This window comes from Spermophilus citellus (genome assembly GCF_964194105.1).
Source record: "Spermophilus citellus genome assembly, chromosome: 15".
Classification (NCBI taxonomy): Eukaryota; Metazoa; Chordata; class Mammalia; order Rodentia; family Sciuridae; genus Spermophilus; species Spermophilus citellus.
The window spans coordinates 79199994-79218927 of record NC_138195.1 but is presented as its reverse complement, the minus strand read 5'-3'; the positions used below and the strand labels follow the sequence as shown (position 1 = coordinate 79218927).

The 18934-nt window shown below is 32.9% G+C and overlaps 1 protein-coding gene across 3 annotated transcripts in view; it reads right to left on the bottom strand.

Moving 5' to 3' along the window:
- Positions 1-18934, bottom strand: part of SHOC2 (SHOC2 leucine rich repeat scaffold protein) — a 91363-nt gene that overhangs the window by 28526 nt on the left and 43903 nt on the right. For all 3 annotated transcript variants that reach the window (XM_081267748.1, XM_081267747.1, XM_081267749.1), the window contains exon 3: positions 7849-7986. In XM_081267748.1, coding sequence (XP_081123874.1) covers positions 7849-7986 — 138 coding nt within the window. The remainder of the gene's footprint in view (positions 1-7848; positions 7987-18934) is intronic.

Genomic DNA, 18934 nt, shown 5'->3' with positions numbered 1-18934 from the left:
ACAATTACCTAAAACTCTACTTACATAATACTACAACAATTTTTCAGAGCCCACTGCAACAAAAAAGGACCTTTGTGAACTTTCCTTGAAGGCAAGGTTTTGTTGCCTATTTCTCTTTATCTAATTTTGATACAAAACAAGAAAGTAAAATATTTCTCCTACTTCAGACCCTTAGTCTCCAAGATGTCATAAAACCACCAGAAATTCCAGAAACATTTAAGGATATCAGGTTCAGTCTGAATCAAAATGTCTTGTAATAATTTTGCCCATTCATAGTTAACTCTTGACTTACAAAATATTTATACGAAAGAATGTACTTTTTATTCTTCAACAGGGTGAACTAATGGCTAAATCAGAAAAGTAAGAGAGTGCTTAAAAGCATACTTAGTTAACTGCAACAAGCTGCCCCTCCCCATTTCCTACATACTATGAGCTCTCAGTAATCCTGGCACTGCTCAAACTGGAAGTAAATGGCAGAGACTGTTGCCAAGGAATGATAGTTACTTTAGGAGTACTGATGAATAATGAAAAGGGTGTTAAAACGTTCTGGTACACTTACAATGAAAAGAGACAATGAAAGTTATGGAAATAGTAATTTTTAGAAAAGTGATTATAAGGTGATAAAAGATATGATTTTTCAGTTGTGAGTTCATGGCAACATTCTTTAGCCCAAGGGGAAAAATAGTATGGCAGCTGCTCTCTGACTAGCATCAACTCTCTAAGACAGGAGTTGGGTATTTATTTTTTCATATTAAGTTATACTTTTGAAGAACTAGGCTGGAAGCAGAGAGGGAGAAACAGTATCAAGAGAAACATATTCCTATCAAGTTTGCCAATACTATTTCAGGTGAATCACTTTTCTCCAACAGGTGAAAGGGAGAATCTCAAAAGTCAATCAAGACTGCTGAGATGTAAAACAGATCAAGATTCAAAGGTTCAAATCCTCACCAAACCTGAGCCTTCTGCTACATAATCCTGGGGATAAAAATGATTAAAAAAGAAAAAAAAATTATTCTAATAAACGTGGTAAATGAGAAATGACTGATATCATAAAAAATTTCAAAAAATAGTATTTATTAACTACCTTTACTCAAAATAACAATAATACTCTATTTGCTGACCACTATCAAAAGATATAAAATAAGTACAATATTACTTAAAAATTTCTTATTGTTAATGTTTCTATTCTTATTGATTTCCAAAACAATCTGACCATGCATATGCTAGACATGAGGCACATGTTGTTTTGATAACATCTTAATTTTAAGATATTAATAATGAAGATAAATGTTTTCATATTTGTAATATAAACTCAGAAGAATTACTTTTAATTAAAAAAAGAAATACAGAATGATTAAGAAAACCAAGACAGAGAAGAAGTTACCCTTTGTCAAAGGAAGTGAATCCAAAGAACCCTAGTCCTACTTTCTCGGAGATTTTACCATCCAATATCATTTCTTATTCTGTCAGATTTTCAATATATGATGAAATCAAATGGCTATGGATTAAAATTAGATGCTTTCTGTGTACCAAAACTTTTCATTTTAGTGCTCTAACTGTATCATCCATAGATTATTATTTAATAAGGATACAAATACACACACAAAAATATAAACTGTTAGAAATGAGAGGGTAGATTGCTGACCACGTCCCATAAATTCATTTGATCGACTGAATGAGTAAAAAAGTTATATCAATATTTAGGAGAATGGAGGTTTAAGCGGAGATACAATACATAAAAAGACCTTGAGGCTCGAATTTGCTTGATAAACTCAAAAACCAATAGTGTCTAGGATCCACCTTATTCTAAGGAATACATAGTGCCTATACTTAGATGATCCTAAAACTCCACCAGAAGATTGCCAGAGCTAATAAACAAATTTGGCAAAGTAGCAGGTTACAAAACCAACATTAAAAAAATAAAAAATCAATGGCTTTCCTAAATAGCAACAATGAATCCACAGAGGGGGGAAAAATCAGAGAACAATTCCATTTGCAAACAACAAAAACCTAACCAAACAACCTAGGAATAAATCTAACCAAGGGAGTAAAAGATCTACAATAAAAATTATGGAACACTTAAGAAAGAAATTGAAGAAGACCTCAGAAAAGATTCTCTATCTTCATGGATAGACAGGATATTGTTAAAATAATCATACTACCAAAAGCAGAATACAGATTCAATGCAACCCCATCAAAATTCCAATGACATTCGTCACGGAACTAGGAAAAAAAAAAAAAAGTACTAAAATTCATTTGGAAGAATAAAAGACCCAGAACAGCCAAAGCAATTCTAAGCAAAAAAGCAATGCTGGAGGCACCACAATACCTGACTTCAAATTATACTACAGAGCTACAATAACAAAAACTGAAAAATATTGGCATAAAAACAGACACACAGACCAATGGTAAAGAACAGAAGACAGAGACAAACCCACAGTCATCTGATCCTTGACAAAAGGTGCCAAAAACATGCACTGGAGAAAAGATAACCTCTTTAACAAATGGTGCTGGGAAAACTGGTTATCCCTATGTAGATGAATGAATTTAGCCCCTTATCTCTTCCCCTACACAATAACCAATTCAAAGTGGGTCAAAGACTTCAGAATTAGACCGGAAACTATGCAACTCCTAGAAGAAAAGATAGGGTCAACAAGCCAGCTTTTAGACACAGGCAAAGACTTTCTCAATAGAACCCCAATAACTTAGGAAATAATGCAAAGAATTAATAAATGGGAAAGCATCAAATTAAAAAGCTTCTGCACAGTAAGGGCAACAATTAAGAATGTGACGAGAGAAAGACCATAAATGGAAGAAAATCTTTGCTATCCTTCTGAAAGAGGATTCAAACAACTTTTTTTTTTAGAGAGAATTTTTTAATATTTATTTTTTAGTTTTTTTTGAGAGAATTTATTTATTTATTTAGTTTTTAGTTTTCGGCGGACATAACATCTTTGTTTGTATATGGTGCTGAGAATCGAAGCCGGGCCGCACACATGCCAGGCGAGCACGCTACCGTTTGAGCCACATCCCCAGCCCAAGAATTCAGACAACAACAACAAAAAAACGAATAACCCAATTAAATAAAAACAGACACTTCTCAATAACTAACAAAATACAGGAAAAAAATGTTTAACATCATTAACAATTAGGGAAATGCAAAACAAAACTACATAGAGATTTCATCTCATGGCAGTCACAGCCAGGTGCAGTAGTGCACACCTGTAATCCCAGCAACTCTGAAGGCTGAGATGGGAGATTCACAAGTTCCAGGTCAGCCTCATTAACTTATTGAGACCCATCTCAAAATAAAAAATGGAAGGAGATGTAGCTGAGTGGTAAAAGTGCCCTTGGATTCAATTTCTAAAACAACAATAAAAACTCCAAAAAAGCGGTCATCAAGAATACAAACAATGAGGGGCTGGGATTGTGGCTCAGTGGTAGAGCACTCGCCTAGCACGGGCGGGACCCGGATTCGATTCTCAGCAACATGTAAAATAAAGGCATTGTGTTGTGTCCATCTACAAAAAAAGATTCATTCTCTCTCTCTTAAAAAAAATATATAAACAATGATAAATGCTGGAGAAGATGTGGAGAAAAAGAAACTTTTACACTGTTAGGATTGTAGATTAGTACAACCACTATGGAAATCAATATATAGGTTCCTCAAAAAACTAGGCATTAAGATACCATATGACCCAGGTATACAATACTCCTCAGTATTTTTCCAAAAGAAATTCATCATACTTTAATGTATGATCCAGGCATAACCATATTTATAGTCAGCACATTTCATAGCCAAACTGTGGAACTAGTCTAGGTGTTCATCAACAGATGAATGGATAAAGGAAATGTGGTACATATTCACAATGGAGTTTTATTCATTCATAAAGAAGAATAAAATATATCATTTGCAAGAAATGGATGAAACTTGAGACCACTATGTTAATTCAAAAGGTCCAAGGTTGTATATTTTCTTTCATCTGTGGAAGCTAAAAGAGAAAAGAAAAGGAGGTGGGGGGAAGAGGATCTAATGAAAATCAATGGGAGATCAATAGAAGAGAGGGATCAGGGTGTGGCAGACTAGAAGTGCTGGGTAGTGATAACTGGAATATGTAACAACAAATGCCATCATTATGTACAACTAAAATACACTAATAAAAAATGTGGAAAGAGGAATAGAAATACACAGTGACTAAGCACCAATGAGAAGAACCTAACTTAAACTTGAGTATCTTAAATTTTGTTTCTCCTTTCTGATCTGCAAAAGTAGTAAAGCAACATTTTGCTTTTCTTTCAGAAACAAAGCAAGATTTTTGGATTTTATTAAAAAAAAAAAAGTTATTTTCTGAAAATGACATTTGATGGAAGTTATCATGCTAAGATTAAATATTTTTTCCTTTACCATCTTAATTAGCTGGTTGTTCAAAATAAAGACATAGTTTCAACATAAAAACATAACAAATTAAATATATCACTTTATATTCAAAATCTATACTGAAATAAAAATTACACATATATGTTGAGTTGGTCCAGAGCATACTAGGGAAATGTAACCTTGGAACCACAACACTGAGAAATAAAATCTAGTTTTTAATTTCAGAAATAAAGAACAACACTTTGAGTGGCCAGGCAAAAAGATTAAGTCATTTATAATGAGAAAAAAAATGGACTGACCTCATAGTTTTGATCATTCAATTCCAAAAGACAATAAAACTACCTCTTAGTTCTACTAACATCCTCAAGAAAAGGAAGTCAAATCCAGTGATTTTATACCCATTCAATCTGCTCAAGTAAAAAGGCTACAAACACAACAGGGACACTACTGTTCCCATTTACTATGTTTGAAGAAACTAGAAGATTAACTTAAACCATATAAATATTGACTACAGCAACTATGGCAACAATACTGCTGATGAACATTAAGACTAAAATAAAAATGAAGATTAGGAATTAGCACAATAGTGTATGTTACTTGTCCAGACACTATTAAAAAAAAATTAGAAGGAAAATAGACCCCCAAAACGAAGGAAATAAAATTCACTGGTTACCTCATCTGCACAATGGTACATGACTGACATTTACAAAACCCCACATTCATTAAAAGTAGAATATACATTCAATTGCACACAGAATATTTAACAAGACAGACCACATACTGCATCATAAAGTTTCAATACATTAAAAAGGATTCAAGACACAAGGTTGTGTTCTTCCCCACATGGAATAAAATTAGAAATTAGTAACAGAAAGAAGGAACACATTGCATATCAGAATTTGTGAGATGCTAACCTGAAGAGAAAGTTATAGCACCAAGTATCTTTATGAAAAGAGAAGGAAGACTCAATGACCTCAAGCTCCTTCCATGAGGAATTAGAAAAAACAGCAAATAAAATTCAGAGTGAGCAGATGAAAGAAAATAATAAAATTCAAAATGGAAATCAATGAACAAATATAGGAAAAAAATCAAAACCTTGAGAGGAGCAATAAAACTGACAGACCTTTAATCAGAATACTGGGAGGGGGAGAAAATACAATTTACTAATATCAAGAATGAGAGAGGTGGCATAACTACAGATTCTGTAGATATTAAATATAAGAAAATGTTATAAACTTCATGCCTTTAATAACAACTCAAATGAAATTAACATATCCTTACATACACACACACACACACACACACGCGCGCGCGCGACCAAGTTTACTCAAGAAGAAAGTGATAACCTGAATAGCCCAAAACCTTTAAAGAAATTTGAATTGCTTTAAAAAGCATTCAAAAAAAAATTCACCAATGAGGATGTCTGGGTGAGGAGTTATCAATAGTAGGATGTAAATAATATCAATTTCATATAAACTGTTCCAAAAATGGAAGAGAAGGAGCATTCCCAACTTACTGTATGTTGGACAGCATTACCCTGAAACCAAAACTAAACAAAGACAGGTTCTATAACATTATTATGGCAAACAAGTCAATGAATCTGATTTTTAAAACTTTTACTAAAAGTACTTTTCTTCATTATTTCTTCTTGGAAAACAATTATCTTTATTATCTGGGTTTTAATCAAGTTTAGGAAATAAGTCTAGTATAAAATTGTTCATTGGATTATACCAGTATTTTTTCTTTCTTTCTAGAATGTCTAGTTGTCTTTCTCATAACTTTTCACTTTTCTTACATATATTCCCATCTTTCTGTTATAGATTTGAGAGAACTTCTACTTTATCCTACATATCACTATCTTTGATCTTTGTGTTCACTTATTATACAGCATTTCCACTGAATTTGATTTAGCAAGCATATTTCTAAAACTTTTATTCATTGTTTCCTTTCTTAATCAGTCTGTTTTATGAATATAATACATATTCTTTCTATTCTTTGTTTCTTCCAGGATCACCTCTTTGTTCATCATGGCCATTTCAATAGATTTTGAAGAAAAAAAAATTAAGAAATTGTTGTTCTTGGTTCCTATTATATTGAACCATGAACATTAATCTCATATAGGAAATTTGGCAGAATATTCACTATGGCTATAAGAATAATTCATTAAGTGTTACAGATGATCTTGCCTTTCAGAGAAGCATTCAATTAAGTAAACCAGAATAGTTAACCTGTTACCACTACAAATAAGAATATGACAGAAACAGTCATGACAAGAATTCAGGAAAGCATAGGTTCACAATGGATAATAATTATAACTAAGTCTCAGCAAGCTTTTATATACGCATAACCAGATGTTGTCTCACATAACCGGATTTTAAAATTCCTTAACAATTTCCTTGGGGGCAGGGGTAATCAAACCATCCCATTAAAAAAACTCTAGAAACCATCTTCCAAAATAAAAATTAGATAGCTAACAAGAACTAAATATCAGACAACATAAACAAACAAAAGACTATAAAGATTTTGAGAGCACTTTTCTAACCTGGGCTAACAGGCTAAGTTTCTGGCAAGAGTCAAATCTAGGACCTGACAGGAATGGGACCCATCATGCTGTACCCTACTAATAAAGGTAAACTAGAGATAAAACAGTCTTCCAATACTCTGTAACAAACCTTTGTACCACCTAATGAATCAGAAAAATCTCAGGCCATGAACGGATTGATTATAGTGGTCCCCCTACGTACCAACCACAGGCAAACAAAAATCCTCCTGAAGAAAGACCATCCTAAGTCTCAAACAATTCAGTAATAGCATCTCTGAAAAATTATTTATTAAACTTATACAAATTAAATGATAATTTGCTAAATAAGCAGTATACTATTCTTATATTACACAAATAACTAAAAAGCCATTATAATTTTTAAAAATACTTATTCTGTTTTTTCAAAAGCCCATAAATTTCTACTAAGACTATATAAATACAGAACATTATCATGGTCAGCTCAAACTTTCTGCAGTGTGATGAAGTCTTCAAGACATATTTTGCACTTCAAGACATCTCTTTTCTTATCACCCCCAACATTACAAAGGAGCAACCTTTAAACTATACTGGCCATGTTTAAAAACTTAACATCAATGGCTTTATTTTTCAGCATGGCCTACTTTAGCGAAGAAGTGACCTCCTCCATGTAACATTCTGAAATAACAAAACCAAAACTCCAGCATTTTATAATAAGCTATAGTAGAATATGTATATGCTATTTAATATTTTTTATAATCTGAGTTCATTTCCTAAAATTTTCTCGTCAAGAAATGGAAAAGATTTCAAATACAGTCTTAAAAGTACTAGTACTTACTTATATACTACTTTCATAATTTCTAATTTTTGTTACCAAAATGGATAAAAATAATCCTTTAAATATCTAGATAGCTATAAATAAAACATCAATATCTTCTTTCTTCTCTCATACCTATAGTATCTGGGAGGTCTAGCAGTTCATTGTGCTGCAAGTCAAGGTTGGTTATCTGTGTGCAGTTTCCAATCTCCTTTGGAAGATGTTCAAGTTGATTGTGAGCTACATCCAGCGTAATGAGGTTACATAATTCACCTGTAAATTGACCAACATAATAATTTAATAAGCATTATTAAATCATATCAGGTAATACAAGCAAGGGAGGAAATTTTATGATTTTTAAATATAAATGTAAATATAATATTATACAGGCAACTTTTATTTCAAAATGGTAAATCAGTGAACATACTTGGATTGTTAGTAGAAAAAAATATCATAATTACTCTTTCTGAAAAAGTTCAAAGTTGAACATAAAACTTTAAACTGTTATTTCAAAATGACATCTAATAAAATGAAAATATTGCTTGTAAGTGATTACGTCAGCAATCTGTGTCATGTGAGGTTTTTTTCCTTTTTGTCCTGAAGACTGAACCCAGGGTCTCACACCTACTAAGAACGTACTTTACCAATAACTACATCCCAGCCTCCATATCATATATTTAAGTAGCAAATTCAACCACAAATGTTGATTGACATGGTCCAAATTTTAAAAGCTGACTAATGTTCTTAATAAATTTAGCACAATGATAGATTCTTTTTTTGTGGGGGTGGTACCAGGGATTGAACTCAGGGGCACTAGACCACTGAGCCATATCCCCAGCCCTATTTTGTATTTTATTTAGAGACAGGGCCTCACTGAGTTGCTTAGGGCCTCACTTTTGTTGAAGCTGGTTTTGAACTCTTGACCCTCCTGCTTCAGGCTCCCAAGTGGCTAGGATTACAGGCGTGTGCCACTGCACCCAGCTCAGATACATCTGGAGTTTAGATGGAGGAAGACTGTATACCTCAAAATATATATATGCTTTAAAAAGGGCATATATTCTGATGTTACATAAACATTTTTATAAATAAAAGTGACTTCTCAATTTAACAGAACTTTAAAAGTATAGAAAAGAAAATATTTCCCCAGTACATTCTGTTAAAAGATTGAAGCACATTATCAAGCTACATATTATAAATGCAAGTAAATTTCATTTCATCAAATTAAACCTTTTGTGCATCAAAGAATACTATCAAGAGAGTGAAAAATTCATACTACAGAATGGGAGAAAATATTTGCAAATCATGTAGATAAGGGATTAATATTCAGAAAATATAAAGAACTTCAATAAAACAATATAACCAAAAAACCCCAAGGAAGACTATTTAAAAATGGACTAAGGACTTCAATAGATATTTCTCCAAAAAATAAATAAATGGTCACACATGAAAAAGTATTCAAATCTCTAATCATTAGGGAAATTCACACTAAAACAATGAGATATCATTTCACACCTATTAGAATGACTACTACTACAAAACAGGGAGCTGGGGCTGTAGCTCAGTGACAGAGCACTTACCTAGCATGTATAAGGCCCTGGGTTCAATCCTGAGCACCACATAAAAATAAATATACAGAATAGATATTGTGAAAAAAAAATATTTAAAAAAATGGGATGACTACAATCAAAAAACTAGAAACTAAGTGTTGGTGAAAATATGAACAAACTGGAAATCTGGGGATATCTAAAGGGAATATAAAATGGTACGGGTGCTGTAGAAAACCATACAGTAGCTTCTCAAAAATTTAATGTACAATTAACATAATCCCGCAATTTCATTTCTGTGTATAGACTGAAAAGAACTGGCATCAGGGACTCAGATATTTCTATATCAATGTTCACGGTATTTTTCACAGTAGCAAACAGGTGGGTCTAACCAAATGTCCATCAATGAATGAATGGCTAAACAAAATGTGGTATGTAGTAATGATGCAATATTATACAGCTTTTTAAAAGAATGAAATTCTGATAATGCTAAACATGAACTTTGAAGACATTATGCAAAGTGCAATGAGCCAAACATAAAAGGACAATTATATATATACCCACTAATACGAGTAGCTGGAATAGTCAAATTCACAGAAAGTAGAATAGTGGTTACCAGTTTCTGAAGGGAAAGAGGAGCAATTTATTTAATGGGTATAGATTTTCAGTCTCAGGTGATGACAAAGTTCTGGAGGTGGGTAATGATGATGGTTGCACAACAATGTGAATATACATAATACCAATGAACTCTACACTCCGAAATGGCTAAAAGGGTAAATTTTATGTATATTTTGTAACAATAAAAAAATTATGGAACACAGCTAAGCCAGTGCTGACAGGGAACTCTATAGCTCTAAATTTTTATACTAGAAACTAAGAAGCCTTCTCAAATCATTACATTCTTATCTCAAAGAAAAAAAGGAAAAAAGCCCAAGCAAAAGAAATAAAAGAGTACAAATCAACTGAAAACAGGAAAGAATTATATAACTCAATGTAAATACTGGTTCTTTAGGGGAAGAAAACAATATTGATAGCCCTCTAGCGAGACTTAGATTTAAAAAAAATAGAAAACATATTATAAATATTAGCAATGAAACAGCAATGACTAAAGCTTCAAAAAGAAAATATTACAAACTTAATCATCATAAATTCAAAAACTTAGAAGACCAATTACTCACAAATTACAAGCTACCAAAACTCAAGCAAGATGGAAAAAAAAAAACCTTAGTAGTACTTTAATCATTAAATAAATTTTACTTTACTCAATTTAAAAGTTCCCTCTCAAAGGAAATCCTATATCCAGTGATTTCTTTAGAGGCTTACCAATGCTTCATAAGAATTCATACCAATTTTATGCAATCTCTTAAAAAAGAAAACAAACCCACAGAAAAAGGAGTGAACATTTCCAAATTCATAAGAGTAGCATCATCTTGATATTAAAAAGGCAGTACAAAAAGGGAAATATAGAGCTCTCTTTCTCCTGATCAAGTGAGATTAATTCTAGATATATAACACAGCTTAATATCTGAAAATCATTCAATGTAATTCACTGTATCAAAGTCTAAGGAAGTAAATCATTGATGATTAATGGAAGGAAAGCATTTGACAAAAATTAAAATGGATTCATTTAACAAACTCTAATTAGGAATAGAAGGAGAATATCTCAATTTGGTAAAGAACTTTTATATAAACTTACAGCTGACTTTTGTTTCCTAGCCTGACATGTAAAGAACTTGGAAGTCATCACTCCTGTCCTCAAAACAAGCAAAGGAGTGAACAAAAGAACATCAACACAACACCTCTTACCTACTTCAGAGACTTGAGGAAAAAGGGCAAACTTCTGACCCCCGAAGTGTAGAGAAATACAATACAGAAATTTAGAGTGTACCAGGAGTAGAAACCATGGCAGGACCTTTAAATTTACATTTAAAAGGTAATTGACTAGGTGATGAAAAGAGTGCAGAATAGTTGAAGAAAACTGCATGTGGAGCCAGGCAGAGTGGTGCACACCTATAATCCCAGCAGCTTAGAAGGCTGAGGCAGGAAGATCACAAGTTCAAAGCCATCTGCAGCAATGGTGAGGCACTAAGCAATTACTGAGACCCTGTCTCTAAATAAAATACAAAACAGGGCTGGGAATGTCGATCAGTGGTCAAGTGTCCCCGAATTCAATCCCCCGCAAGCCCCCACCCCCACATAAAAACAACACAACTGCACGTGGAATATATGAGAAAAAATGGGAGTGTGGAGCCCTGCCACTCATGAGCTTTGCCTGCAGAAGTCCTACCCCAGATTCTCAAAATGAAAAGAAAAAAAATCATCTTATACTTCTCCTAGGCATATAAAGCTGCAGAAAATCAAAGACAAACATTTTTTTGAAAGAGGCTGGAGGGGGAGATAAATCACCGTATATATAGAAGAACAAAAATAAGAATTACATCAGACTTCTCTCCAGGAACCATGCAAACCAGAAAATAATAAAGTGAAGTGATAGATGTAGAAAGAGAATATCTTTTCTTTTCCTTTAATCAATCTAACATACAACATTTTGTTCAAAATAGTAATAGCAATAATATATTGGGAGATTACAACTTACACTTAAATGAAATGACAACAACATTAATAAGGGAAAGATGGGAGAAATGGGAATAATCCACTATTAAGTGGACTTATATTAGTAATAAATGTATACTACAAACTCCAGGTAGTGCATGCATGCATGTGTGCGTAAGCACACACATAAAAGATGTATAATTGATACACTAAGGAGAAAATACAAAATACTTAAAGTCACAGAGGGCAGAAAAAAGTAGAAGGCATAAAAAGAACAAGTTCAACTCACACAGCAGAGTAGCAAATATAATCAATAATCTTTTAAATCAGCTAATTCATATTGAAATGTAATGTTCTAACTGCATCAAAATACAAGACTGTCAGTGAACAAAAAAAAAAATCCATTCTTTTAAATATAAACACAAGCAGACCAAAAGAAAAATGATAGAGAAGAAATGCAACAATAACAATGAAGACAAAGCTGGAATGGCTATAATTTCAGACAAAGCAGACTTCAAAGCTAGGAAAATCATCAGGGATATAGAAAGCATTACATAATAATAAATGAATAGAATGATTCTCCAAAACACAGCAATCCTTAGAGCATATGTACTTGCTTATCTTCTCTATTATAATGCTTAGTGCAAAACCTCACATTAATTGAAAGAATGAAGATAACAGGAATCTTTGATACTAATACTCTTCATATTAGAATAAAACCTAAGATTTTTCATCACTTTTTCAAAAAATACTTGAAGATGTTTCAATTCCCACAAAAGTAATTTACACTAAAGAAAGGTACATACAACCAAAAGTGTAAAGATACCATGCAATTTAAAAAAGTAAACTGGATGAAGAATATGGCTAACTTAAATTATAAGGAGTAAGTGTGATTCAATTCAGATTAAATTACTATTTTGCAGAACTTCTCAATCTCAGCGCTGACCTTCTGGACCAGATAATTTGTTATGGGAAGCCGTTTTGTGCTTCAGCAGCATCCCTGCCCTTTACTCACTGCACACATGAGTCATGAAAATCTAAACTGTCTCCAGACACTGTTCAAAAGTCCTCTTTGAAACACTGTCCAAATTGCCCTCAGGTAAAAATCAGTGCTATGTTAGAATAAAAGCTCTATATTGTCCAATCTTTCTCAAGAGAAACTTAAAATATGGATTTCCAAATAAAATCTTATACTCTTAAATGCTAATAACTATTTCATAGGTTTAAACAGAACAAAACATTGTTATCAGTCATCTGTGGATTTATCTCATTGCTCAGGACACAAGTTTAACATCTTCACAAGCAAAGAAATTATTAACATTAGGACAAAAACATGACTTTACCATTCAATATTAACACTAAGAAGTGTTTAGAAATTAGTATATAATTACCCGGACTCAAATTATGTCATAAGTAACTTAAGTCTCTTTTGATTTGTGTAAATCACCATGTGATAACAATTATTTTGAGCTTAAATTCTCCCCAAGAAGCTACCCTTGAGCAATACAAGTATATCAGAATATCATGTTCATATTGACACACTGAAGAGCGTCACTCAAGAACACTAACACTTCTTTCTCACAACCTAGTAATTCTTAAAGGCACTGAAAATTTAAAACACAGTAATGTAATTCTGTAACAGCACACAAAATTTGGACCATGAGTCCATGAGGTATGAGGCACGATCAACTTACAACTAAATTATATGATATTCTAAGTTAAATTTGAAAATTTTTTAAAGATTTTCTCCAACATCCACTCCTTAATGTTAAAAGACTCATGAAAAACTCTCAAAAACTTGAGTTTTTGTCAATAAAATAGATCTAATAACTTCAGAGAAGTTTCTTTTACAAAAGGCCACCCTAAAACTTTAAAAATATTTTCAAAAGTAATCCAGATTTCTCATTTAATGCAATTAAGACATTTTTCAGCGGGAAGGCTAATATGGTTTTAAAACCTCTCTTCTTTAGATTAACATTAGTAACTACACTAGTTTCTTACATTCAAATAATCAGAAATATTTAAAATTTTTAAATATGATAATTCTACAACAGAAAACACTTAGTATAAGGGTCTATATTACATTTATAAGGAATAGGATATTAAATATTTAAGCAACATTTTATACCACTATTTCTAACTATTTCTATACTCTGTCCAGTTATCTAATACTTTTAAACACTTGTTTTACCTCATGACCCACACATTATAAAAAAACCAAAATGTTAAGTCCATCTCAGATGATTTTAAAGGATAATAATCAAAATGTTAACAATGACTTGTCTTTGGTTAATTCTAGAGTTTTATTTTCTCCTTTATGCTTTTGTTTCTCTTTGAAATTGAAAGTGTATAAAAACGAAGAGAAAAAACGAGGTTCAAGAAATAGACACTAACAGTCTAGTCTCTCTCATATCACACATGGAGAAGTGTTTCCTAAACCACAATAAGTTTCCTGTCTGTGAAGTAGATCAGTTAAGAGAATGCATCATGCTATCATATTGATGATATTGGCTACCAAGATTATCGATCTTTATAACTCATATTCCATAGTTACTAAGAAATATGCTGACTTTAAATTAGGCTCCCCACATAAATTTTCCTAAAGAGAGAATAAGGACTTCATTCATTCTTCATTCTACAAATGTTTATTAAGCACCTATCATATTCTAGATTCTGTTCTATTAGCTTGAGATACCACAGAGAAAAAGAGAAAATTCTTGCCTCCATAGAACTTACAGTCTAATAAGTAAAAAATAAATAACAAAGAATCAATGTCAAGAAGTATTAAGAGCTATAAAAGAAAATAAGAGTCTAAGAATATGATTGGGGGGAAAAGGTATAGATATGCTGATACTAGAGAAAGTAATCCAGATGAAGCAGCATTTGAGAAGAAGTCTGCATAATAGGAAGGAAGAAGCAATGGGAACATCTGGAGGAAGGGTATTCCAAATTGAGGGAACAGCAAGTGCAAATACTCCAAGGCATGAAAGTAGGAAAGTAGTAGGAGATGAAGTGACTGGGAATTATATTCACTAAGGGTTTGTTGGCCAGCATACAGACATTAGCTTTGACTAAGGAAGTAGTATTAAGGATACCAAGAGTGGTATGTTTTGTTTTGTTTTCATAATTAATAAACTTCATTTTTCAGAGCAATTTTAGAGGTTTGCAGAAAAATTGTACTTCCCTACAGTTTCCCATATTCTAAAACATCTTACTTTAGCATGGTCTTTTTGTTTAAAGTTTATGACCAACAGAATTATAATTAAAGCCAATAATTTACATTAGTATTCACTCTGTTCAGTTCCATAGTATATAATAAATGTATACTATTATGTATATATAATTACCGTATCATATAGTTTCACCACTCTGAAAATTCCATACTTCAGCCCCTGTAACCATTGATGTTTTAGTTTCACTTCTGTCAGAATGTCATGTAGCTAGAATCATATAGGATGCAGCAGATTACCTTTCCCTTAGCAATATATATCCAAGTCCCCCTCATTTCTTTCTCTGGATTGATAGTTTATCCATTCACTTACTAAAGGACATCATGGTTGCTTTCAATTTTTTGGCAGTGGCAAATAAGTTGCTAAAAACAATCACGTGCAGGTTTTGTGTGGACATAAAATTTTTAATTCATTTAGATAAACACCTAGAAGCATGTCTGATGGATATGTTAAGACTATGTTTAACTCTGTGAAGACAGTGCCAAAGTGTCTGTCTTCTAAAGTACTTGTACCATTTTGCATTACAACTAGCAATAAAAAAAAAAAGTTCTCACTAGCATCTAGTTCTAATAGTGCCTTGGAATTTAGCAAATCTAATAGGTGTGCAGTGGTAGTAGTCATGTTTGTGAACATAGAGCTAATAGGATAATGATGTGACAATGTTGCGCTTAAAAATTATGGAAAATTATGATCTCTACAAAAATACAATGAAAAGCTTAATGCCATAAAGTAAGTTTAGACATCAGTGTGCATATATACATACACAACATTATGGGTAAATAGGAGAAACAAGATGCTGGCTGAATAGGTTGGGGAAAGACATACTTAAATAATAGATGAGCAGAAACTAAAAAGACATTCCAAGAAAAGTCTGATGGGAGAAAGGAAGCCAAAAAATTAAAAGTTCAGGAATTTCATTGCCAGGGTGTGTGTGTATATATGTACTAGAAACATGTTTACCAAAAGACTTGTATTATACTAATATAATAGCACTATATCAGCCTCAAATTAGAAACTGCCAAAGAACATTAGAATGGTTAAATTGTGGTAGGTTCACATTATTGGATATTAGGTAATACAAAATGAATAACTTTTATACAGCAAAATAGATGAAAAATGTCAAGCGGAAGATGTTTGACACAATACATATGACTCCATTTATAAACAAGCAAGCAAGATGAATTAAGTACAGAAGTCAAAATCCCAGGACACCCTTGATGGGGATAATGAGTTAGGTAGTGATGGAAAGAAGGGCTTCTTGGGTGGTCTTTTGTTCCATTTTCAACTTGGATACTGATTACATGATTTGTAAATTGTATTGCATTACACATTTGTGACAGAGGCACACTTTTTTTTTAATAAACATACTTCAACAAAAACTTAAATCATAGGCACTAGCCAAGTCCTTGCTCTGAACTGTGGCAGGAAAAAAAAAAAAGACATCTGTAAAATTTGTAGACTATGAATAATCAACATACTGTGGTGAAAATATTGTTTTTCTGACTACACGGAAGTTCTCTAAAGTCTAAATCAATTCTATTTCAAAAATTTTATATTATTGTTTTGTCCTGCCTTTAGAGAAGACAAAGGTAGCAGGGGGTATCCAAAACTTGGTAACCATGACATGATATTGCCCTATTTCAGACAATGAAGTATGCTGGACAGATCTCTTCCCAAAGGATATTAACACTAACTAAATTCATATTGGGATTACTCCTGGTATTTCTACTTTTTGTGATATAAGAAGACAGTGTTCAGCACTCAAAAAGCAGTGAAACACATAGCATTTAATGTCTATAGGTTAGACAACTGGGATGTAAAACTAATGTTCATCAAACAAGAGAAGAGCAATTTTAGGGAGAGAAAAGTTTTATCCCTCCCTTAAACACCCCAGTAATTAAAATGCTTGAACACTAAATTCCTAATGATTACCTGTCATTCTCCTAGGTTTCTCTAGAACCATCCTGAACAGGTAATAGAGTACAAATTAAAATTTTCAACACAATGATAATCAGAATGCTGCTCTAAAAGATTTGAATGGATGGACTTTAGAAGGCAGATTAGTAAACAGTCTAGAGCAATTAGCCCACATAAAATAATACAAAGGCCCATCTAAAAAACAGTGGTGGAAGTGATATGAACAAGTGACATGAGAGAGGAAGAATAAGCAATAGAAATAGGATAGAACAGTGCTTCTCAAACTATACATAGTGAAAGTGCAGTTTTTACTTCCCCCTCCAACTGATGTGGACATCTCTTTTGCCCTTTCCAGTATCGGGGACTGAACCCAAGAGCACTCTACCTCTGAGTTACATTCCCAGCCCTTTTAATTTTTTGTTTCTAGACAGGGTCATGTTAGGTGGCCCAGATTGGTCTAAAACTTGTAATCCTCCTGCCTCAGCCTACTGAATAGCTGAGATTACAAGCATGCAATACTGTGTGCTCAATAAGGACCAAGATTTTTTAAAACATAAAATTACAAGTTTGGATGTTCTACTAATGTCAAATTGTTATATAAGATTCTAAATGCTTACTTTCAATTTTTCTTAATTTGCGGCAAACTGGTAACAAACAGTTGGAGTCTAGCATTTTTCTGGCGAGTTGGTCATATTTTGACTAGGATTAAATAGAAGAAAAATACTCTGATTTCAAGATAATGAACCCGAGTTGATGGAGAAGATAATGATGCAATTTGGAAAGAGAAATAATCTGAAGGGAGAAAAGTTTTGGTGAGAATATTTTGGTCATGCTAAATTTGTGATATGAATGACACATCCAGGTAATATATCTAGTGGCTAATTAGGAAAAAAATAAAACATGCAGTCTGAAGAAACTGGTAGCATGTTAAAACATTTTTGCTCTCAGAGGGAATGAGGGTAAGTATCTGCAAATATGAGCTTTTGGCTAATGATAATGGTGGCATCTGGTGGATTATTTTTTTAAAAAATCACTGTGAAAAAGCATACAGTAGTTACATTGGAAGAAACAACAAGTGAAAGGGAACTACAGTAGGCAGATTAAGATAGCCAACAATGATTCTGCCTCACTAATGATACACTGATTGAATAATTATCCTTTCCTTAAGTGACAGAACTCGGCAACTTGCTTTTTATCAACAAATTAAGACAAAGATTAAGGGGGAATGTCATATTTGTGATTATGTTACAGAAGACTGAGACTTCTATTTGCCAGTGTTCTACTGATTTTTCAGCTTGCATGCCCAACAAAACAAGATGCCATAGAAAGGAACTGAATCCTAACAACCACATGACCTTGAATGTGGATCTTTTCCCCAAGGAACTTTCAGATACTATCCAAGCCTTAGCTAAAACCTTAACTGAGAAATCTTATGAGAAATACTAAATTAGAAGGTCCAGTTAAGCTACATCTGATTCCTGCACCAAATAAACTGAGATAATGATGGTGTTTTTAGGAGCTATGCTTCAGAATAATTTTATATAATAGGTAACTAATTCAGGAATCACAGATAATCCACTTTTTAAAAAAATTTTTTTTTTAGTTGTCAGTGTACCTTTATTTTTATTTATTTATATGTGGTGCTGAGGATGGAACCCCATTGCCTCACACATGCTAGGCAAGCGCTCTACCACTGAGCTATATAACCCCAGCCCAATACACATTTTTTATTATGAAGTTGCTCAAAACCCTGCCTGTGGAAAATAAGTCAAAAAGCCAGAGACCTGTTCCCTGAGAAGCCAGAAGACAAAGTTCAGAGTAGCTGCATTTCAAGGTTGGAAACCCTGAAAAAGAGAAAACCATAAAGAGTGGAGTCACTAAATCTTCAGTATACATACCTGAAATTCTGACTCCTAAAATAAAATATGTTCAAGAGGAGACTGCAAAGAGAGTGAGGGGGGAAAACAACATCTCAAA